Source organism: Danio rerio, chromosome 13 (genome assembly GCF_052040795.2).
Source record: "Danio rerio strain M-AB ecotype USA chromosome 13, GRCz13ab, whole genome shotgun sequence".
Lineage (NCBI taxonomy): Eukaryota > Metazoa > Chordata > Actinopteri > Cypriniformes > Danionidae > Danio > Danio rerio.
Genome location: NC_141033.1, coordinates 41,113,401 through 41,138,927, shown reverse-complemented (window position 1 = coordinate 41,138,927; position 25,527 = coordinate 41,113,401). Strand labels below are relative to the sequence as shown.

General features: G+C 37.7%; 1 protein-coding gene across 21 annotated transcripts in view; it reads right to left on the bottom strand.

Moving 5' to 3' along the window:
- adgrb3 (adhesion G protein-coupled receptor B3) overlaps nt 1-25,527 on the bottom strand; it is a 397,331-nt gene that overhangs the window by 113,481 nt on the left and 258,323 nt on the right. For 11 of the 21 annotated variants that reach the window (XM_087279664.1, XM_087279670.1, XM_087279663.1 and 8 more), the window contains 6 exons: nt 24,653-24,817; nt 21,856-21,957; nt 17,654-17,760; nt 13,825-14,019; nt 7,229-7,297; nt 1,225-1,333 (listed from right to left, as the gene is read on the bottom strand). In XM_087279664.1, the coding sequence (XP_087135790.1) occupies nt 1,225-1,333; nt 7,229-7,297; nt 13,825-14,019; nt 17,654-17,760; nt 21,856-21,957; nt 24,653-24,817 (747 nt within the window). Of the gene's footprint in view, nt 1-1,224; nt 1,334-7,228; nt 7,298-13,824; nt 14,020-16,399; nt 16,496-17,653; nt 17,761-21,855; nt 21,958-24,652; nt 24,818-25,527 lie in introns of all 21 variants that reach the window. The other 10 variants (XM_087279661.1, XM_087279662.1, XM_087279666.1 and 7 more) reach the window with 1 other exon arrangement.

Here is a 25,527-nt window from a genome sequence, read left to right as displayed (position 1 = left end):
TGAGCACATGCTCCACGCAGCGCACGCCCTTCCAGCCACAACCCACCTTTGGGAAACATCCACACAAACACCCATCCACACTCATACACAACGGACAATTTAGCCTACCCAATTCACCTGTACCGCATGTCTTTGAACTGTGGGGAAAACCGGAGCACCCGGAGGAATCCCACGCGAACGCGGGGAGAACATGCAAACTCCACACAGAAACACCAACTGACCACGCCGAGCTTGAACCAGTTACCTTCTTGCAGTGATGCGACAGCACTACCAACTAAAACTAAAATATCTAAAACCTCTATATAAAAGCTGATGTAATTTGTAATAAAAAAATGTTTTTTATTTTTTATTTCACACATAAACAAGTCTGATGTTTCTATTAACTAAGCAACCATTCTCATAATACCATCTGAGTATGTCATTGTGCTGTACTGCACATATGATCACGACAATTGCAATTTTGCTGATGTTTTACAGCAACCGACATAAAACAAGTGAAGATTAAAGAAGATACCAAAGGTGCCCTTCAATGGAATTACTTTTTAATGATAGATGGGCAAAAGCGCCATTCTAAACATTATAGACCCTTCTTTGTATCTGCTGACGAATGGGAAGGTCATCCTAATCCGTTCATTTCATATTTGTTGAGCTCTGCGATTCATGCAGATTGCAATTTCATGGGTCAATGTTCTGTGCGCTCGAAAAAAGAGAACTGTACTTCACCACCACCGGAAGTCAAAGCATTTTTTTAAAGACTCTTGATATGACCTGAAGGCAAATCCGCATTTGTATGCGAGTCGATATTTAAAATGGGAATTCTTTGAGTAACAATTGAAGTTTATGGGAAATCGTCATAGACATAGAGTCGTAGAGTCATAGTTCATATTTTAACAGCTTTACTTTACCAACAGAAACAAAAAAAGCAATCAGATAAGAGGCCAAAAGATTCTGTTTTCCGAAAATGAAAATCTAAGCACACTGCGATAGATATTATTGAGCCCGAACACAGTCTCCTCTATTCCGAGTTGAAATAAGACGAGGCTGTTTGCATTAGAATTTAGCACATTAAGTGGAAACGGCTTGATTTTAATTAACATTATCGACTGGCAGTTGTTTGCCCCCCTCCATGCACCATTTATCCTCAATTACTGACAACACACAGAACTGACGGGAAGAGTCAGCAAGATGAGTGTGTTGTGGAAGGGTTTTCCGTGGCTCGCTTACCCAGGTTTCCTGTCATCAGGTAGGCACTGTGGAAGTCTTTCATTCCCAGACCGACGATGTGGATGAACTCTTCAGTGACCTGCATGAGCTCCACAGACCCGGGGTAAATCTGGGAGAAGGGGATCATGGGGAGAGGAGGGAAAGAAAGGGAGAAAAATTTTGTCAGCTGGCAAATGAGAATAGATAGACAGACAGACAGACAGACAGACAGACAGACAGACAGACAGACTGATAGATAGATAGATAGATAGATAGATAGATAGATAGATAGATAGATAGATAGATAGATAGATAGATAGATAGATAGATAGATAGATAGATAGATAGATAGATAGATAGATAGATAGATAGATAGATAGATAGATAGATAGATAGATAGATAGATAGATAGATAGATAGATAGATAGATACCACCTTATGGAACAGTTAGCCTATAGTAGCAGCCCTCAGAGTAACTCTTTTGAAAAGAGACTATAAAGTATTTTTAAAGGGCACATCTTCTGTATCTCAAACTTTAGAGCCCTCCATCCTGTCTGTTCAGCCCTTTACAAAGACAAACTCATGCAGCAGAGTGATTGTGCGGGGCTCAGAGCCCCTCTAGAGGACCAGCCATCAGTGTCAGAGCAAATGCGATAGAGGAATTCAGGCCTGTGGCTGGAACTCTGGCTCACCGCCCTCTCGACTCCACCGCTTCGACCTGTCAGAGTACCTGTTCTCTTTCAGTCAATAGCATCACGGTCTGCTGATCCAATCCTTGACCTTCAGGTGACTGAACTCAGCTATTTACATCTGCCATCACTCTGAAAGTCCGCAAAGATCTTTAAAGGGAGCAAAGGGGCTAGGAGAACTTTTGTCAAGAGCAGCACTTTTCCAGGCTTTTATGGGACATTCATTTCATTGGGAGGATTTTGTTTCTTCAGTGGATCATGAAAACTGAGTGTTACATTCTTGAATGAAATCAAGAATGCTGGAGAACTGGAGGACAGGAGTTGAAAAAAGAGGTATTTGGGATTAACAGACAGACACACAGACGGACGGACGGACGGACGGACGGACGGACGGACGGACGGACGGACAGACAGACAGACAGACAGACAGACAGGTGAATAGACAGGGTGATGAAGTCAAATATTTAATAATCCCCATTGCAGGAGTAGGGCTCTGCATTCACTTGAGGCTGGTCTTGGGCAAGACAATCAGACTATTTACAGGCAAGAAGAGAAATGCAAAGGGAAGCAGGTAGATCAGACACTACAGGCACGGATGAAAATGCAAAGGGCAGCAGGCAGACTGGCCACTGTAGATAGTGAGAGAAAGAAGGGCAGCAGGCAGATGAGACACACAGAGAGAGATGCAGAGAGCAGCAAGAGGATCAGACAGACTAGAGACAAGGAGAGGGATGCAGAGGGCAGCAGGCAGATCAGACACAGAGAGAGAGAGACAGGTGCAGAGGGCAGCAAGGGGATCAGTCATACTATAGACGAGAAGAGGGATGCAGAGGGCAGCAGGTAGATCAGACACGGGGAGAGAGATGTGGAGGGCAGCAGGCAGATCAAACTGACTATGATGGGGAGAGGGTTGCAGAGGGTAGCAGGCGGATCAGACACAGGGAAAGAAATGCAGAGGGCAGCGAAGGGATCAGACAGACTACAAACAAAGAGAGGGATGCGGAGGGCAGCAGGTGGATCAGACACAGGGAAAGAGATGCAGAGGTCAGCGAAGGGATCAGACAGACTATAGACAAGGAGATGGATGCGTAGGGCAGAAAGTGGATCAGACACAGGGAAAGAGATGCAGAAGGCAGCAGGCAGATCAGACACAGGGAGAGAAATGCAGAGGGCAGCAAGGGAATCAGACAGACTATAGATGGATGAGGAATGCAGAGGGCAGCAGGGGGATCAGACAGAACATAAACAAGTAGAGGAATGTGGAGGGCACCAGGAGGATCAGAAACTGCAGAAAGGGAGTGGGATGCGGAGGGCAGCAGGTGGATCAGACACAGGGAGAGAGATGCGTAGAGCAGCAGGGAGATCAAAAAGACTACAGATGAGGAAAGGGATGAGGAGGGCAGCAGGGGGATCAGAAAGAGAGAGTGAGATGCGGAGGGCAGCAGGGTGATCAGACAGACTATAGACGAGATGAGGGATGTGGAAGGCAGCAGGGGGATCAGACACTGCAGACAGGGAGGGGGATGTGGAGGGCAGCAGGTGGATCAGAAAGAGAGAGTGAGACAGGAGGGCAGCAGGGGATCAGACAGACTATAGACGAGATGAGGGATGTAGAGGGCAGCAGGTGGATCTGAAAGACTATGGACAGAGAGGGCAGAAGATGAATCAGACACTACAGATTGGGAGAGGGATGTGGAGGGCAGCAGGCGGAACAGACACGGGGCAAGAAATATGGAGGGCAACAAGCGGATCAGACACTACAAACAGGGAGGGGCATGTAGAGGGCAGCAGGCAGATCAGACACAGGGAAAGTGCAACAGGTGAATCAGACATTACATACAGGGAGAGGTATGTAGAGGGCAGCAGGCAGATCAGACACAGGGAAAGTGCAACAGGTGAATCAGACATTACATACAGGGAGAGGTATGTAGAGGGCAGCAGGCAGATTAGACACAGGGAAAGTGCAACAGGTGGATCAGATATTACAGACAGGGAGAGGTATGTAGAGGGCAGCAGGCAGATCAGACACAGGGAAAGGGCAACAGGTAGATCAGACAGACTATAGATGGGGAGAGGCATGCAAAGGGCAGCAGGTGGATCAGACAGACTATAAACAAGATAGAGATGCAGAGGGTAGCAGGTGGATCAGAGAGACTGCAGACTGAGGAAATGCAGAGGAAACATGGGCACATGGCAGCAGGCAGATCAGCCAGACAGCGGGTGTAGAGAGGGATGTGGAGGGCATACAGGCAGATCAGCCCGACTCAGGGACAGCAGAGAGCATCCCTCGCCATGGCAACAGTGCTGGGCTGCTGAAGTGTGCAGGGAGACAGCAGTGCTGGAAATGGCTGAGGCTGACGGCCATTAGATGAGCCAGCACTGCTGCTGCACTGAGTGCCATGCAAATGCAGTAAATTGTGCTGTCAGATGTATTTTCCACTGTCATATATACTTTCTGCTTGTGTTCTCTTCTGCTATGGATTTAAGCTATGAGTCATAAGTAAATATCCCACTACTATAAGCTCACAGATATGAAAATAACACTATTGCACCAAAATACTTTGACAGGCAATTTTCTACAGAAACAGAAAGGCAATTGCTTGTGTTTTTCCTTTCTTTCTTTTGTTTGTGATGGTATAAGTTTGCTGTTTATTCTTCCTCTGTAGTGTTTGGATATAAACAACGCATACACCACTACTTTATGGAAACAATGGATATGAGATAGCAAACATAAGGCAACCTATTTGAAGAAAAAGGCAATTTCCATTACCGACAGTAATAAAATTTTATATATATACATACACACAGTATATATAAACTTGAAGTCAGAATTATTAACCCCCCTGAATTATTAGCACCCCTGTTTATTTTCCCCCCAATTTCTGTTTAACGGAGAAACGATTTTTTTCAGCTTATTTCTAAAGATAATAGTTTTAATAAATAATTTTTAATAACTGATTTCTTTTATGAAAGTAAATAATATTTGCCATAATGACAGTAAATAATATTTGACTAGATATTTTTCAAGACACTTCTATACAGATTAAAGTGACATTTAAAAGCTTAACTAGGTTAATTAGGTTAACTAGACAGGTTAGGGTAATCATTCTGAAAACATATCATTCGGAAAAAAACATATAGCATATATATATATATATATATATATATATATATATATATATATATATATATATATATATATATATATACACACACACACACACACACACACACACACACACACACACACACACATACATACATACATACATACAACAGTTCTGTCTGGTTCTTGAATCTGATTGGCTGATAGTCTTGCAATATTTCACCAGTAACATCACACAAAGGCCTCTTCACCCTTCACCTCTGTGCATTACTCCGCCCACATACAGGCAGCAAAAAACAGAGAGACGCTACAGTTTGACAAATATTACTGTTGTTGGACAACAAAATGTACTTTTGAGGCTTTTTTAGTCGAGAATGTAGTTGTTTACATTGCAACTATGCAGTTTATTTGTAAGAATAGTGCCTATTTTTAAAATATATACAATTTCTGAGAGAGCTCGGCAGCTACGGTTGATATTTTCTATCCACAAGATGGCGACAAAACTGCATAATAAGTCCTTGCGCTTGGAAGATATAATCTGATTTCTAACTATAGCAGATCAAATCAACATTAAACTGGTAAGCACACCTGCCAACACTTCTGTTTTGTCATGGGAGTATCCCGTATTTCAGACTAGTCTCGTAGCAGTGCATTATGGCTGTATATTAGCACTGGTAAGACAGTTTTTAATTTATTAAAAAAACATTTTAATGTCAAAACTATTAGCCCCTTTACGCTATAAATGTTTTCTAATAATCTACAGAACAAACCATCGTTATACAATAACTTGTCTAAGTACCCTAACCTGCCAAGTTTACCTAATTAGTTAAGCCTTTAAATGTCACTTTAAGCTGTCTCGAAAAAGATCTAGTAAAATATTAATTACTGTCATCATGGCAAAGATAAAATATTTCAGCTATTAGAAATGGGTTATTAAAACTATTATGTTTATAAATGTGTTGAAAAAAAATCTTCTCTCAGTTAAACAGAAAATGGGGAAAAATCAGGGGGGTTAATAATTCTTATTTTAACTGTATATAAAATTTACATTAACTCTTCTTCTGGATTATCTTCTTTTATGGAGTATGATATGGAGGACACTACTAAATTTATTCCAGTCCAATCAACTAGCAGATAATGAAATTAATCCATGTAGGATCTTTCATTTCAACTTGTGAATTATTGGGTGGCAGTTCATGCATCTTCTCTTAAGCACTTCTTTTACAAAAAAAAAAAAGTCCCCTCCCTCCCTAAAAAGCACAGACCCCCGTCAGATGTAAACTCCAGCCTGACAATCACAGCCCAGGCAAGTCGACTCTAAAGAAGACAAGACAGGCAGACAAGATAAAATCCTGGGTGATCTTTAAACGTCAGGCCTTTCTAAGGTCAATCATTTGACAGAGCTGGTGACAAGCGTCTCAGATGTCCTTTAATGATTTGAGGAGCTTGAAGATTCAATCTGTGACAAAGCAGGAAAGAAACGTGAACAGAAAATGGAAGTCCGTCTTCTCCGGGGGATCATTTGAACCACGTTGAAACACCTTCAGCAAATTCAGGTACCAGCTACGTGATCTGATCTATCTGAAAAGTGTAAACTTCACTAATTCGCTTGACACAGAGCACCGATTTGCTCAAGAACACGTGTTTTACTACTCTCAGGCTACGGGTGAAAACATTAAGACGAAGGAGCTCCAAAGCAGCTTATGTTTGACAGACAGTAACATTACCACTGTCTGCTTTAGAGGCATTACAAGTTCAGGCTTTAAGAAAAGAAAGAAAGAAACACTCGGTTTGGTCCAATGCAATAATAATGCAGCTGTAGATTTCCAAATCTTTCAGACTGCTTTTACACTGTCTCTCAGAGGCTGAAAGGAGACAATGCCGTCACAGCTGACAGAAAGCATGAAAGCTGGACATTTGCTGCTGCCACCAAGTGGATGCAGTGGATATTGCAGATGTCCTTGCTCCAATCAACACAGCAGGGAGGTCGGTATTTGGCAGAGAAGGTTTGATTTGACGCAGCTCTGCCTGTGGAGAAAGGCACCTCTTTGACCTGACAATTACCTAAAGCATCTGCACCGGTGATGGCAATCGATTCGCTGAGGGCTCATCACACAATATACAGCCGCACGGTGACACACAACACCAGATACTCTCCACAATGTGACTACAATAAAGCAATCTCGACCCCAAAGCCTCAAAAACACTCGCTCGAAACGTTCAGGCCCACCTGTTGTGCGTCTTCCCACTTTTCTCTGTTCTCCTCTTCTAGAAGATTGCTGATGATCTGAAAAAAGTTCTGTGGAGAAAAGAAATTGCTGTTAGTAAACGGCTGCTGTCACAGTAACAGATTGGTAAGATTATTTTTGAGATATACTGAATACAAAAGTGCTCTCATTCAGTCAATATGCTTTTGAAAGTACATGATATAATTTGAAACGTCAGTGTGAATCTGTTTACTTGTGAAATGTAGCACTTATCGTAGTAAAACAGGATGTTAAACTTCATTTTTATGTCATGTTTTATGTTTTACTTTAAATAACTATTTATTTAAATTATTGTAATTAATTTTACAAACACAATGCTATAGACCAGGGGTGTCCAAACTCGGTCCTGGAGGGCCGATGTTCTGCATAGTTTAGCTCCAACTTCTTCCAACACGCCTGCCTAGAAGTTTTAAGTATACCTAGAAGGAGCTTGATTAGCTGGTTCAGGTGTGTTTAATTGGGGTATGAACTGAAATATGCAGGGCACCGGCCCTCCAGGAGTTTGGACACCCCTGCTATTCACCTTATTCTTCGCCGACGAGTGGGCGCAGCCATTTGAATCTTTTTGGCTCGAGACTTTTGGTCTCATTCACTTCCAATCATTTTGAGACATTAAAAACTGCTCGTTTCGCTGTTTGATGTTGCAAACTGATATTTCCTTGTTGTATTATTCTACTTGGTCTGTATAGTCATGCAAACATTTGTTTGTAGAGCAAGTAGTTTGACCGTTTTTTGCCGTTTATTATTCCTAGTCACTTCTCCCATAGGCGACTGAATCGGAAGTTCTAAGACAATCGCGGAAACAGGCGCACTTCCGCATTTTAGAATATGGTCAATAGACACTATTAAAATAAAGGTACGAGAGCTGTCACTGGGGTGGTATCTTTTCAAAAGGTACACATTTGTACTTAAGACGTCTATATTAGTACCTTAAAGTTCTATATTTCAAGAAGAACAGTTTATGAGCTCCATAATCCAGATATATATTAGTATATTTGACCAGATGAATAAAGGGACTAAGCCGAAGAAAAATTGAGTTAGAAATGTTCATTCATTTGTTCATTTTCACTCAGCTGAGTCCCTTTATTCATCAGGGGTCGCCACAGTGGAATAAACCACCAACTTATCCAGCACATGTTTTACACAGCCGATGTCCTTCCAGCTCCAACCTAGTACTGAGAAACAGCCATACACACTTATTCACAGTCTTTGGACTGTGTACTTTAGTTTTTTACATTTTTGTATTATACATATTTATGTATTTATATATGCATAATAAATATAAACAGCACAAACACATATTTTGTAAATACAACTTTTAGTTTGGATTCAGTACAATTCATTTTGATTAATGGTCTGACAGCAATAAATGCATTTGCTAAGTATTTGTCTCTCATCCAGTTTAAAATGCACCCAAATATATTATGAAAGGCAAATATATATAATTTAAAAATGAATAAAATATGAAGAAATCGAAATTGCATTATAACCATGGCTGACATCATGATATGCTTTATAAGACATCATGAATAAATGGATTTAATCAGAATCCCTTATTACATTTTGGCCAATTCAAAGTGTGTATGTCACTATACCCAGCTAATACAGAATAATAATAATATGCATGTTAAGGACCATATACTACTGTACAGCAGAAGCATAATGTTTAATAAATTTGCATTTGAATGAAAACTGTACCCTAAATATTTACATTATGATGTATAAAATGTATTCATAAAAATAGCATGGTTTCTTAATCCGCTTGTCTGTGTAGCTTATATACAAGCATTAAATTTGTTTAATAATGAAAAAGCTGACTAGGTTACAACATATGCACATTTTGCATTTACTCATTCAGTAGATGTGCATATTTTTGAACAAAAGAAGTGATTCACTGCTGAAGCAATAGTTTATCAGTCAGAATAGCAAATAATATTATAAGCTTGAATTAAATGTTTTACATCTCAAAAAACTCACTGAATTAGAGTTTCAGTTGCAAACAGCGTGAATAAAATACCTTGTCAACTCTATATGTCACGTAACATGCTATTTACCTCAAGAAAGCCATTCAATATCTTAAACTTGTCAGTTAGCATGAAAATAACAACCATATTCTCTTTTTCCTACACCTGTCATGCTTTGGGGTGATTATGAGATTAACTTTTGTTAAATTGCTAACAATTAAAAAAAAATATATATATATATAAAAAAAATCAAATAAATAAATAAATAAATAAATAAATGGAGACAAATGAGGATTTATTATTCACCTCACAATTCAATCATCAAATACTAAAAGGCAACTTATAAGAAATAACAAATTACTTTTAGTAGACCATGAATAACCCCAAAAACTCAAAATAAGTCCACAGCAATTTTACAGATATGCTGGGTAATACAGTACTGTGGAGACTATAAAGAGAAGAAAAATGTGGAGGAACAAACACAGTGAACTTTATTTATTTATTTATTTATTTATTTATTTATTTATTTATTTATTTATTTATTTATTTAGTTAGTTAGTTAGTTAGTTAGTTAGTTAGTATACTTATTATTTATTATTATTTTTTACATCTTTCGTTGCTCTAAGAAGGAGGCTAAAGACCATGACCTCTTGCGTCTGTCACTAGAGCACCTTTTGAGGTTAGAGGAGTAAGGTTACCTGCACAGCGCTTCGCTAGCTGACCTCTGCTGTTGTTGTTGTTGTTGTTGTTGTTGTTGTTGTTATTGTTATTATTATTATTATTATTATTATTATTATTATTGTGTAACAGGTCCTTCTGCTGCTAGCTGGCCTTCGTTACACTCAACCCCCTAAACCTCATTCCCATCCCGGACGAGCCCCCACGTGTAATCCACCTGTCCTACTACACCCAAGAATAATAGTATGCATGTTAAGGACTATATACTACTGTACAGCAGAAGCATAATGTTTAATAAATTTGTATTTTATTGAAAACTGTACCCTAAATATTTAGTTACATTATGATGCATAAAATGTATTCATAAAAATAGCATGGTTTCTTAATCCTCTTGTCGGTGTAGCTTATATACAAGCATTAAATTTGTTTAATAATGAAAAAGCTGACTAGGTTACAACATTTAGTAGATGTGCATATTTTTGAAACCTGGTCTGAGCTAGGATCAAACTGGTGATTCTTTGCATGGGAGTTGGTTGCTCTAAGAAGGAGGCTAAAGACCATGACCTCTAGGGTCTGTCGCTAAAGCACCTTTTGAGGTTAGAGGAGTGAGGCTTACCTGCATAACACTTTGTAGCTGGCCTCAGTTACACTTACCTCCTAAACCTAACCCCTATCCCAGACGAGCCCCTATGTGTAACCCACCGGTCCACTACACCTAACCCATAGTGGGCTGGGATTGAACTGGGACTGAGCTAGATTGCCAATCCTTTGGATGGAATTCGGTGCACTTAAAAGGAAGCTAAAGACCAGGGCCTCTAATGTAACTAGAGCACCTTTTGAGGTCAGAGGAGTGAGGTTTACCAGCATAGAACTTTGCTAGCTGGCCTCTGTTGTTGTTGTTGTTGTTGTTGTCATTATTATTATTATTATTATTATTATTATTATTATTAGTGCCTTTAAAAAAATCTTTGTGAGGACCAACATCAAAATTTACATTGAATTTTTGAAGATGATTTAGTAATATTCATATTAAGAACACATACACACACACACACACACACACACACACACACACACACACACACACACACACACACACACACAAAAACTACACAAAGCAACAATGAATAATAATCACCCCCCTCCCTGCATTTTAAAAGTAAACAAACAAACTGCCTTAAGAACTTAAATGATGATCGCAGGGTTGATTTTCAGGGAGATGATAGGATATGTCCAGCAGCCTCGGCTTTAAAACCCGCCTGGGATTTCCTGCTGCATCCAATTCAGGGATTGGTTGATCTTTTCTAAGCACTCGAATGTGCACAGAATGAAAAGGGAAGCGTATATAGAGAGTGTCAGTGGAGATTGAAGACGCTTGGGAGAGCAGTCTACTCTACCACTGGAAAGACTGCTGATGTTTGCTGCGGTGACTTGGCTGAATGAGATATTCAGCTGGACGTGTGCCTGTCTTTCTTTTTTTATGTGTGTGTGTGTGTGTGTGTGTGTGTGTGTGTGTGTGTGTGTTTGTTGCTCTGCCTCTGTGCCATGAAAGACAGAAGAGAGGCAGTGTCTTGGCTCCAGCATGCTTGTTTTTCTACTTGAATGCTTATGCTCCCTCTGGTGGTAATGCGTCCACTTAAACACAGCATTAATACATTCCAAAACACACACAAAACCACCCTAGCACACATACACATGCGTGGGGAGAAGGGGCCGCTTCGGTTCACTCTAGGGCTCAGATAAAAACCTCCCACACCAATCCAAACACACAAACATACACACGCAAAATCACATTATGTAAAAATACCCAGATTCCCACAAACAGGTCATGAGAAATGGGTTTATTTCAGAAGCAGGAAGGTTATGACAGGGTTTCGAGATAGAATGAGATAGACTTAGTGACTATCTCTTATCAGCAGCTGGCGCACAGTGTCACAATCCCATAAGCTCTCTGTGAGGGGCAAGAGCGAGCCAGATATTTATCAGTCACGGTCCCGAGTAGTGACATTGCCATTTTTGAAGGTGTTGTGTTTTGCTAACTTAATGCCATTTTGCTAACTTAACCATTTTGCTAACTTCAACCAAATGCCTACAGTGTGGGGAAGTCTGTCAACTCTCATTTAAATGACATTTATCTAAATGTTTCATACACTTGCTACTGTCTTTGTTTATCTTAAAGACACTTCCATGTAAATGTGCATGGCCAGCACAGGATAAAAATAAATAAATAAATAAAAGAATAACTAACTAACTAACTAACTAACTAACTAAATAAATAAATAAATAAATAAATAAATAAATAAATAAATAAATAAATAAATAAATAAATAAATAAATAAATAAACATAAATCAATAAAATAAAATCAGCAGGTTGGAGAAAACAAATTTTTTTTGTTGTTGTTGTTTTTCAGTCATTTATTAAACAAACTCTACATCTGTCCAAGAGTATAGAATTAGTATGGACAGGGGGGACGTGACCCCACCAATATCCTCTGATTATTAAAATGTCCCCACCAATAATTTAATCGCCTCCAAATTAAAATATTGCTTTGTCGAAATTTTCCAGTCAGGCTTAGTGTGCAAGTAAGTGAAACATGGGCATAAGCAGCTACATTTCAAAGAAAAGTGTCAGTCATTGAAGTCAAGTTTGCTACAAGTCCACCATAATGGATGTGCAATTAATAAAAAAAAAAAATGTTTTGATTTTGGCCTCCACAACGATTATGAAAAAACAACAATCAAGATAAAATAATTATTGTGTGACATGCATCCTCATTTCCAGAAGTCTGCATTCATTCCTTGTCAAAGTAAAATCATGCACATTTTCTTTTGCACAAGACGTGCTTGATTTTATGTTGTTTGTATTACTAATTGTATTTGATTATTTATTTATTAAAGTTTTTTTAAAGAGTGAAATAAGACGCGCTGTTCTGTTTGCACGCTCAGAGAAGGAAAAGAACGTGGACATGTAAATCCATCTTTTAGCTTAAAGTGCAGAAATGACAATATTGTTCTTGCAAAAATGTGTTCAGATGCGGTGTTAAGTGATTATGCACAAATAAGCCCCCAGTAATTGGAAGTCTTTATTAAATGACATTTTTTCAGACATTCCTTTAACTTTACATTTTAAATGTGAAGTTACATCTAAATTTTACAGTTGGGGGTAGATATCAAGCAAATCTACGCCCTTGCATCCGTCTTTAAATAAGTACAACTACAACAATAATAATAGTAATAATAATAATAATAATAATAATAATAATAATATTCATAATAATAAAAGTAATAATAATAATAATAATATTAATACTACTACTACTACTACTACTACTACTACTACTAATAATAATAATAATAATAATAATAATAATAATAATAATAATGCTATAATTACATTTCACTAAATCAATCTGGTGTACAGTACTTCTCTGAAATATTTAAATAGAAATTGCTTGTACAAAACTAAAATATTAAAGTCTACAGTACTATTAACATAGACAAAAACTGAATATTGAATTCAACCATTGTTATTTACTTCTATATACAAAATAAACACTCAAAAAAAGAAGAGAGCAAACATGTAAATTGCACATATGTGAAGTTTGCCCTACATTGATGTCTAAAAAACTATTTATGAAATGTATTTTGTTGTGGCTTCAAAAGTGGCTTTAATTTTTTTGTGACAAATATGTGTTGTTACACCCCATAAATGAAGTAGGATCTTATTATAAGTTTAATTGTTTCACCTGCATAACGATTTTCAAGTGTTGGGTAAAGTTATTGCTTAAAAAAGTTGTATTTATTAACTAATATCTTATATCTTATTACAATCTGAGTACCAAACCAGTTTACCTCCATGACAAAAATAATTTTATAAAGGTTTTTGGTGGAAAATAGTGATTGTATTTTGTCTTACCTGTACGTCATCAGAAGAGGGTTCATAGCTGGCCCTTTTAAAGGTGTCAGTGACGTTTCTGAGAATCTCCACTGAAGACAGAAGGTCGCCTGCATAGAAGTTGCGTCTCTGGGTGAGGTCCAGGAGGACCTTCGTAACCTGGGACATCCCATCTCCTGCCAGATTCCTCTGGCCTTTAGCAAGGTGTCCTTGAACCTGAAGACAGACAGGGAAGGAGACTGGGTTCTGTGTGTCCTTCAAACACTTTAACGCTAACAGAGACATGCTCATGCTAGAAATATGAATGAAGTTGTGCTGGAATGAAATTTAAAGGTGAAGGGTGTCATTTCTCCATCCTGAGGAGCAATAAACAAAATTGATTATATAATGATGCTCAAACACTTCTCTCTCTGCTATTGGCTGGTTATCGAGATGACCCCGCCTCCAAGTCAAGCCACTGGTTCAGACACTGTTGCAGAGGCTACGTGGAATGATAGGCTGTTGCTATTCAGATGCTAAGGTTTAATAAGTGGTTTTAGCATGTTGCTATACATTAGCTAGGATCAACTGGGAGCATTTAACCTATTTAGCTATGCAGTTGCTATAAATTTGTTAGTAGTTTTAGCTTTAGCTGCTATGCAATTTTAGCCTGTTGATATATAGTTGCTAATGTTTTTAGAGTGGTTTTAGCTTGTTACAGTGGTTTTCTGAGTAAGGGGTTTTGGCCTGTTGCTCTGCAGATGCTAAGCCTTTTTGAGTGGTTTAGTCTGTTGCTATGAATTAGCTAAGATTTGTTGAATGGTTTTAGCCTGCTGCTATGGAGTAGCTAATATTTGTTGAATGGTTTTAGCCTGCTGCTATGAAGTAGCTTAGATTTGTTGAGTGGTTTTAGCCTGCTGCTATGAAGTAGCTAAGATTTGTAGAGTGGTTTTAGCCTGCTGCTAAGAAGTAACTAAGATTTTTTGAATGGTTTTAACCTGCTGCTATGAAGTAACTAAAATTTTTTTGAGTGGCTTTAGCCTGCTGCTATGAAGTAGCCAAGATTTGCTGAGTGATTTTAGCCTGCTGCTATGAAGTAGCTAAGATTTGTTGAGTAGTTTTAGCCTACTGCTATGAAGTAGCTAAGATTTGTTGAGCGGTTTAACCTACTGCTATGAAGTAACTGAGATTCTGTGAGTGGTTTTAGCCTGTTGCTTAGTTGCTATGGATGCTATGGACTTCTGAGTCATGTTTGTCTTGTGTTGTTGTATTCTGAGTGGTTTTAATCTGTTGCTATGCAGCTTCTAGGGTTTTGTTAGCCTATTGTGGAGTTGCCATAGTTTTCTGACCCTGTTTACACCTTTATTTAGCATCGTTCATTTGGGAATTCGCTGATAAAAATACACCATCATACAGGGTGTAAATAGGGCCTTATGTGGGTTTAGTAGCTTCAAGCAAAAAAATAAAAATAAAAAGTTTCTGTGTAATTCTAATCTTTAAATATGGTTCAGGTCCTCCTTCAATGTAGGCTATAAAACATGTTCACCTATTTTGCTATTGTTGAAAATAATAGCATTACACAAATAACACTACCTCAAAAGGCACAGCAGAATTGTTCAGATTTTATCTAATTTAGCTAGGATAAGTTGTCAGTGAACACTACTTCACAAAACACATCCCATTGATACCTTACAATTCAAAAGTTTGGGGGTGTCAGTGAAATTTTTTTTGAAGGAATGTGTGACAGTAATGCCTGTTGAAAATGCAGCTTTTCCATTCTACACACATTGTACTTTAAATAAATAATACAAAATGTGTCTTTTTTTTAAATAATATTTACAAAAAGTACATATTTTCAAATTTCTGAGTGAAGTAATTCAGGCTTTTTGAGAATTTTATTACTTTCAAAAGGTACCCTATGATGAAAATAATTTTTGTAAGCTGTTTGGACAGAACTGTGAGTAGGTATAGTGTGTCCATTGTCAAATTGGAGTGTTAGAAACACAATAAGTCTTTTATTTTAAATTTCCTGCATTAAAATAGCATCCAAATCCTTTCATTTTGAGGCCCACCGCAACATAATTTAAGAGTGTGATTTCACCGCCCACCGAATTGATTGACAGCCGAATATTAACATGTCCTGTAGTAACGTGTATAATCATATCAACAAGACAGGACGTGCGCAAAGCAACTGGGATTAAAAGATCTGTTCAGCTCTTTGTGATCATCAATCATCATCAAATGTGATAAAGAATGAGTTTTAGAAGATTTAAATGTTTTTTAAAACAGTGCATGTTTATTATGAATTACAGCGATGTTACTGTCTTTATCTCTACAGCCGCTGGTCAGTATTATTATAAAAGAAGATGCTTCAATCCCGGTTTGTGGACGTTAAATCAGGTTTATTTTGTACATTAATATAATGGATATCCATACAGCAATGGATATTAACTTGTATCCTGTCACATTTGCCGTGCAAAAAACTTTTAAAAAGTAAAATCAGTATGTGTGTCCGTGTGTGTGCGTTAACTCTGCAACGACATTATGTGTGACTCATCAAAAGGCTTGAATTAACTCCACAACAAATACATCAAATAATCATTAGGAAAGTTCTTACTGTAGTTTTTCTCACAAATGTGACATGAGATCTGCTTCCTTCGTGTCTGTCACTGTGCTGTTTATCTGACGCAGCCGAGGCGGAGATTGAGGCACACTGTCACAGGCACATGGGAAAGGTAAGCGCGATAACTGGCATTAAAGGCACAAGCAACAAAAACAGCTATATTGCGTTCAGAGAAGAAATTCTAATATTCTGAAAGTAATAATAAATAATCTGATGGGTGAGCTGAAACTTTACAGACACATTCTGGAGACACAAATGACGTAGCTTGCATCTTGCAAAAGGGGTAATATAAGTTCCCTTTAAAACTTCATACCAACCCCAAACATTTGAACAGCAGTCTATCTCTGTCCCAAATTTAAAGCTAATTTAAAGCTCCAAGTATTGGAGCATAAAAATGCCACACCTCACCTTTACACACGAGCAAATGAACAAACAAGCTGAAATGATGCTAACATTATTCACACAAATACACAGACTCAAAGATATAAGAAAAATAATTCAGACAGAAGAGAGAGAGAGAGAGGCGGGGGGGAGGGAGAGAGAGAGCATAAGTGCAAGTGTTTGTCTGTGAGTGTGTGCACATTTGTGTGTGTATGTTTCAGGTTTTGCCTACACTGTGAAGACCGAAAGCCCCCACCAGGATAGTAAAACCTGAGCAGCCAGCAGACTTCACAAGGGAAACAACTTAATAAAAATAATAAATAACACCTTAATTAAATTTTTAAAAGGCAAAAAGGTGTGAGAGCTAGGGGATAGAAAATATCATTACCTCAGTATAAAACCAATACGAGTCAAAGTCCCCATCATGCATTTTCTTTCTGCGTGTGTGTGTGTGTGTGTGATACGCATCCTAACGCTTTACTTGGCATTAATACAAATGTACTGCGCTTGAGAAAGACTCTGATAAGAAAAGGAAACTGAAAACAAAAAAGAATGAAAATTATTCATTTGTGTCGAGCAGGTGCGTTCCCTTAAAACGCTCCAGCAGAGCTGGAACAGCCGTCTTCTGTATTTTACAGGAAATTAGAGCGCGTCCTCCATTAATGCGGGGTCTCGGAAAATGCAATACTAGCGCTTTAATTTGCCTCTCAGATGATAGCAGTTTATCTTGCAGGCCTGCGTGGTGGTCTAGGGTGCTGGGTGGGGAGGAACCGGTGGAAATAGTTTGGGTGATTGTGACGACTGCAGGGGTAATTTATGGCACGTCACAAACAGAAGCAGAGCACAGGAAGCTGACTTTGCACCTACTGATTGCTGCAAGTATCTGTATTCATTTGCAATGCATCGAGCGTAGCTGGGCTGCTCCCAATAGGCCACCCCGCGGTGATCCAGCGAGCAGCGTCGACTAGTGGTGCCTGCAAAGAAGGAGGAGGGAGAAAAGAGAGAGATACAGAGAGGGTTTATACTTGTTCTTGTAAGTCTTTTTTTTTTCCCTTTTTCATTCCACCTGCCAGCCCACACATCCTTCAGCGAGAGGAACGCAGGGATAAAAGCAGCAGCCTTCATCATCATCTAGATGCGGTGGTTGCCAGATCACATGCGCCGCACATGTGCCACTGCAGCATATTCGTGCGAAACCAACCAAAGTGTAATTACATGCTTTAAAAGACTGGTCATAATTCCCACTCACAGAATTACGACATTAACCGACGCCAGCTGTCATGCAGCGATTTGAGTTTTTTTTGTTTTCACCGACTGCAAACCGATCCCTGCAACCTGAGATATCAACAAGACTGCCGCCCACATGCGGTAGCGAATAAACAAACGCAAGAAAACAAAATTCCTCGCCTCCGATCCGCCAGAGCGTATCCTACACGTAGCAGCTCACATTAAAACGCATCCTTCAGAACAACCTCACCACACCTCTACCGCACACGTCTTATCTGCTAACACGTTTCCACCGTCTGCTTCTCGGTTCACTTGAGATGCAGCTGCCCCCAAACTGCATCCTGTAAACCCGAATAAGTTGAGACTACTCAAATGATTTGAGGAAAGCGATCCCCTCATCCCCCTGTTTTTTGCTGGATTCGCTTGTCGGATGGTCATTATAACCACACTTTTTAATGTACCAAAATATTTTCTAAAGGTTTCAAATTAAGAAATTGAACAAACATATTTTTTAAAATACAAATTTATCACATCATATATCATTAGAAAAAATAGGAATCTGTCAACGTTTTAAATAAAGCAAAACAAAACTGTAGCCTATTGTCATTGGTTAGGCAAATAACAAACTGGGGTGCGGTTCCCAAACAACGACATAACTCGTGGCTGAACTATCATATTTAGAGGTTAAGCTGCAAGCATTCAAGTTTGCGAATGAATGTTTGTTAGAACGGTGGATTTAGGAAACGCCCAATTAACGAACTATATTTGTAATGATGGAACTTACTACCTTAGTTGCCTAGCAATGGTTTTCGGAAACACACCCCTGGCCAGCACATTCAACTTTCTTCAGTCAGATTTTGGCCCTTTAAATAGTAAAAATTAAATAATAATAATAATAATAATAATAAAAGATTGATTAGCTCAAGTCACACCAATGTGACTGTCAACAGAGAATTTGGCTTGGTCTTAAAGCCTTTTTCAATGGGTTATTTTCACATTTTAGGATGGTGTAGCTGTCAAAATAGGACAAATGAGCTCTTGTATTTAAGACATATTCTACACCTTTGTCATCGAGGGGTGGGTCTTTCGAACTACCTAAACGCCCCCTGGCTATGGGCCTGAAATGTATATAAGCATTTAAATATCTACTTACTAATTTAACTTGTCTCTTTCATCAGATGGGTTCAGGTAGTGCCTCTGTTTGGCTGCGCTTCAGAAAAAATCAGCATCACAAGTAAAATGACCGCCTTGTGCCATGTAACATATATCAACCAATCAGGGGTGCGTTTCTGAAAACCGTGCTTACCCAACTAAGGTTGCAAGTTCCAGACGTTACAAACATAGTTTGTTGATTTGCCGTTTCCCAAATATATCATTCTAACGAACATTCGCAAACTGCGTTGCAAAGTTGTATGCTTGCAACTACACCTCTGGAGCTGTAGTTAGAAACATAGTTCCTGGCTCTGTTCTATTCCCAGTTGTCCCCCCCATACCTTATTCATTTAGAACATTCTAACATTTAAACTTGGAATGATGTTTTTTTTTAAAGCATTAAAGTCATCTCTCTTGGGTGTAATTTGCTTTCAAAGTATTTTTACAGTTCAGTTTTAACGATCTTTATGTTTACAATTGTGTTCCCTTCGCAGTGCACTTTGAAAACATTGGTGTCATTTTGAACACAGCCATGGCTCATGACGAAAGCTATAGGTGACCTATTATTTAAAAGCAGAATTTACGTTATGTCTCCAAAACTTGTGAAAACAAAAATATAGCATAAGTTAATGCTTTTAATTTATAGTAGGTTATTTATTAGGTATCTGTATCGTATATGACATGGGCCTGTTTGTTAGAACATTTCTGCAGTGGTTTGCATGTGACAAATTGTAAAAGTAGACTTTTCAAAAAAAAAAAAAAAAAAAAAAAAAATATCCTACTTTAATAATAATAATAATAATAATAATAAATAAATAAATAATAATATCATAATATGATATTAGAATATGTGTCAGCTTTTGTAAGTGCTTTTATGTTTTAGAATAGAAAATGGAATGTTCTCAATAGTATTTGTAAAGGAAACATTGGCCCTATATGTGCCATTTACATATATTTCTGTTATTATGTAAAACAAGTGCATGTTTTTATTAAAACTAATATTGGATTTGTGTTTTTTTAATGCGTGTGTCTATTAAAAAAATAATTTGCACAGAGAAACTAAGGGGTTCTTATCTTAAAAAGTTGTTAGCACCCTGTTAAGAGCATCATTGGGGTTTTAAGTTATAACTAATGTTGTTCAAACGACGGATCTGCGACAGAGAAACTACGGTTTTAGGAAAACAATTGTCACTACATCATTCTTTTCCTAAACGATGCATTGTACTCTGTACTGTTGTACTGTAGTTCAGCAGCGAGTTATCGCAACCAATCATTTTAAACAGAGACATGGTGAATCGTTTAAAGAAATTAAATTATTAATTAAAAGTTTTTTTTTTCTGCCCAATGAGTAAGTTAAACACACCTGATGATGCCATAATTTGGTATATTAAGTAACGTCAAGATATATTAAAGTAATATCTTTAGTAATGACAACAGCAGGGTTTACAGTGCAGGGACATCCAGCCCACAGATCACTCAAGACTCCCACAGAGCTGGATCAAAAGCAGACAACCTCAGATCTCGCCATTAAAACACCTCAGAGAATCCTATAACCGCATCTAATCTTACACAAAGATCACACCACAACCCTCATCCAATCAGGCCTGTGCACAAAAAATAGGACAAAGCAAAAGTGAAAAGTTCTCATGCTCATCGTGTTTTATCGCCAATCGTTCCCAATTAATCGCTCCCCAAAAGCTTCAACTTCTTCCAACCGTTTGATTTGGGTTGCTTTCATTCGGTTTTGTTGCAACGGGGACAGAGTTTAATTTAATTCCAACCTCGTAATGAATGAAGATTTTCCAGCATTTCATGCTGCTGGCGTCAGATCCCACTCCAGAGCTTTAGCACGACCCGAAATTTCGACGTGGGTTATGCGGAAAACAAACAATGTAAATCTAACTAATTCCACCCACGGCTTGACACACAGTCTCTTTTATGCATAAATGATATAATTAAATGTGCTCAACCCCCCAAAAATGAAAAAAAAGTACATGCGGGCCTATGGTGGCAGTCCACCCACATATTGAAATACATCCACAAAAGACATTAATCCGCATTTGCTGTCAGCCTCTATGCACCCAGCTCTACTTAAACCAGACAGCTCTCTGTTATCTGAGTCCGCTGTGCCCGCATTTGTTATTTTTCCTTCAACACCTGCTCTTTCAAGGACATTGTAGTGGCGTAGCGGAGCATCTTCACTACAGGAGATAGCAGGAGGTTACAGGAGCTCGACAGAAAACAGTTCAGCACCTTCTGCCATTTCCAGACCACAATCAGTAGAGCTCACACCTCAGATTGGTCAGAGAGAGAGAAAGCACCAGTATATCTCGACAAAGAAACAGTTTCACTCTCTTTCTTTCTATTTCCCTCCTTCACAGAAAGATGTTGACGAAATGCTGGAGGGTTCAATGGTATGCAAATGACAAAAATCTCTAGGTACACACAGCATAAGCCATTTAAAGGCAGTCACAGCAGTGTAGAACATACTAGTCAGAAACATTTGTCATTGTAGCCTTTTGAATTTATGAATAATTTCGACATCACTGAAATAAATGCACTGCTGAAGAAAGGGAGAACAAAAAGCATAAGCTGTGCTGTTTTTCCTTTCTTTTGAAAGCATTGCTGATGCTCTTCTATTGGCGCTTTGTGTCTTTGTGTTTGGCTGAGTGCTCTTCAGCTTTTCTTACCCGTGGCGTTGGGCGGACACCTGTTGAAGGCCAGCTCTCCAGAGGGAGTTCTTCTCCACAGCATGGACACGGCATAGTCCTCAGGGCAGATTTCATAAGGAGCTTTGGATGAGGAATAAAAAGAATACATTTAGAAGGACTTTTTTTTTTGGTGACAGTTATTCTTGATAGGATTTTTGAGGGAGGACAAGTGAAAGTGGGGCAAAGACACAAGCTGGTTTCACATTGCTCATGCGGAAACGCAACAATATCTGGATTATGCTGAAATTCACTACTGATTTAAAATAACTACTATTACGACTACTATCAGTGCTTAATTTGTAAATGGATAATTTCAGGAACAAAACCAGGAAATAAAAGCTACCGTGACCGACGGCCGCCACACAATTTCAGTTTTCCAAAAACACGACGTTACTAAGCGGTTAATACAAAGAAATTATCAAAGTTCTCAACGGTTTTTAATTATTTTGTGTAATATAATGTTATGGGTCAACAATGGGTCGAAAAAAAACTTGTAGCTACAAACATAAATCGAATGAAACATTAATTTCCAGTTTATTAACACTACTGACATTTAGCTCACTTCGCTATCACGTGCTTAGCGAAAATGACTCACTCAGTCTAATCGTCAAGAAGAGCCCACAGTTACCTCTTTCGTCATGTTTTCTGTCTGACTTAAGATCGGTTTGCTTCTGCCTCTCGCTATCCTGATCCAGGGGTGTAGTTTCAGTTTCTCTTGATCAGGCTCATCATAAGATTTACTCGTGGTTTATAAAAAATAATATACAGTTAAAGACATATTTATTAGCCCCCCTTTGAATTTTTTTTTTCTTTTTTTAATATTTCCTAAATGATGTTTAACAGAGCAAGGACATTTTCACAGTATTTCTTATAATGTTTTTTTTCTTGTGGATAAAGACTTATTTGTTTTATTTTGGCTAGAATAAAAGCAGGTTTTAATTTTTTAAAAACCATTTTAAGGTCAAAATTATTAGCCCCTTAAAGCTATATATTTTTTCGATTGTCTACAGAACAAACCATTGTTATACAATGATTTGCCTAATTACCCCAACCTACCTATTTATAAATGCCTTTAAATGTCACTTTAAGCTGTATAGAAGGGTCTTGAATTTTTTATTATTTTTTTTTAAATATTATTTACTGTCATCATAGCAAAGAAAAAATAATCAGTTATTAGAGATGATTTATTAAAACTATTATGTTTAGAAATGTGTTGAAAAAAATCTTCTCTCCGTTAAACAGCAGGCCTAATAATTCTGACTTTAACTGTATGCTTGACTCCCTCTGGCATTTTGAAAATACAATTATTATTTAGGTAGGCCACTATGCCATAATTTATTTTCACTGTTCACTGCATGCAAAATAATAATCACCAACCAATGAGAGGAATTGTAAACGTAAGAAAGATGATTGGTCGGAAGTGACAACCTTCATGTGTGTGCGTGCTCACGCACTCCACACTGTCTTGCTTGCTATTTTTCACTTGGACTCATATGGTTTTTCACCGTCTCTCTGTCTCTCACAAACACATGCACGTATTCACCACATAAAAGTTAATGCCGGATCTTTTTAAATAAATACCAGAACGTAAAACACGAATATCTGACATTTCCCAAAACAGGATCCAGCTCAAATTAAGCACTGACTACATATTGTAACCACTATTACAGCAATTTATTACTGTATTTACTACTATTCAGAAACAAAAAATTTTTCACTAGAAAAAAATTACCTTTAATCAGATTTATATATTGCATTGCTATATATTATTAATTCATTCATTTTTTTTTTTGTCTTTGGCTTAGTCCCTTCATTAATCTGGGGTTGGCACAGCGGAATGAACCGCCATCTTATCCAGCTCATGTTTTACACAGTGGATGCCCTTCCAGCTGCAACCAAGTACTAGGAAACACCCATACACACTCATTCACACACATACACTACAGATTGTGCTACCCAATGCGCCACAGTGACGCCTATATTATATTATATTATATTATATTATATTATATTATATTATATTATATTATATTATATTATATTATATTATATTATATTATATTATATTATAAACATTACATTACATTATAATTGAAACATAAAATACTAAATAAATAAAATGACATTAAATAAATAAAAAACATTACATTAAATTCAAAGATATTATAATCATTATAAACAAATACAACCATGAAAACCTTTACTTTTAAACGTGTATATTATTTTATTTGAGATGACACTATACTACAGAAATAAAAAAATAAATAAATACATAAATAATATATATATATATATATATATATATATATATATATATATATATATATATATATATATATATATACATAGAGTATATTTTTCATACAGATTTTTTTGCACAACAAATTTTAAGCATTCTAATGTAAGTCAGTCAAATAATAAGAAACCGTTACATCAAGAGTTTATATAACTGCACGTGGAGCATACTTATGTGTGCGGATGAAAATATGTGTACATGCATAAAGCACTGTTTCCATGGAGACAGTTTCTAATACATGAGGGTAGGATGACATCATTTATGTGACATTAAACACCCATTACTGGTCAAAATTGTGTTGACCATTCTTTGCTGGAACATGCAATTATGGTATATATTTATTATTTCGCACACGAGTAATGATCCGGATATGACTTTCTCAATAGTGAAGATAATTATCTGTGCATCCGTCTCTCATTCACCCCTCTCTGCCCGTTCTGATATAATTGACTCTTGGGGCTCAATTATTGATAGGATTACCTGGGCAACGCTGCTCGCTGCATCTGCGCACCTCCTCCCCGCTGCCCTCGCACGGCTGCCCCGTCACTGCCAGGCCCTGGCACACACGCACCCGCCGCTGCCAACCACCATCACAGGACTTAGAGCAACCGCTCCATGCTGCCCAGGGGTTCCACTGACCGTTAGCTGGAAAACAGATATACAGATGTTCAGGTCATGTCATGTTTATTTCTATAGCACTTTAAATAATACAGTATATACAGCTGAAGTTAAAATAATTAGCCATCCTTTTGTTTTTCAAATATTTCCCAAATTATGTTTAACTTAGCTGAATACTAGTATCTTGAAAATATCTAGTAACATATTATGCATTGTCATTACGACAAAGATAAAAATCAGTTAATAGAAATTAAACAGAAATTGGGGAACAAAATGTAGAGGTGGGCTAATAATTCAGGAGGGCTAATAATTCTGACTTCAACTGTGTAACCATGCTAATTACTTAGCTACTGTGTCGCCCTCTTTAGTAAAATGTAACACGTGTTGAAGTAAAACCAAAAGCCAGTGATTTCATTAGGTTACCATTTAAATATAATGATGATTATATTAGGCTATATTCTCTTCTTTAAAACATTTGTCAAAAGAAAGTTTAGGGATACACTGAAGCATAAACTTAGTTTAAGTATAAAACAGCGCACTAAAACATGGCCCTTGATTACAATGAAAGAGAGTGAAGCAGGAGAGAAGCTGAAACTGCTACTCCACGCAGAGAACATGTCATGTGAAGAAATGGACAATGCAACTGCATTTGAAATTTAAACTTAAAGTATAGTCAACTATAGAGATTATTATTATTTTTTTTTAAATCTATGATGTTTGTGAAACTTTATAGCTTT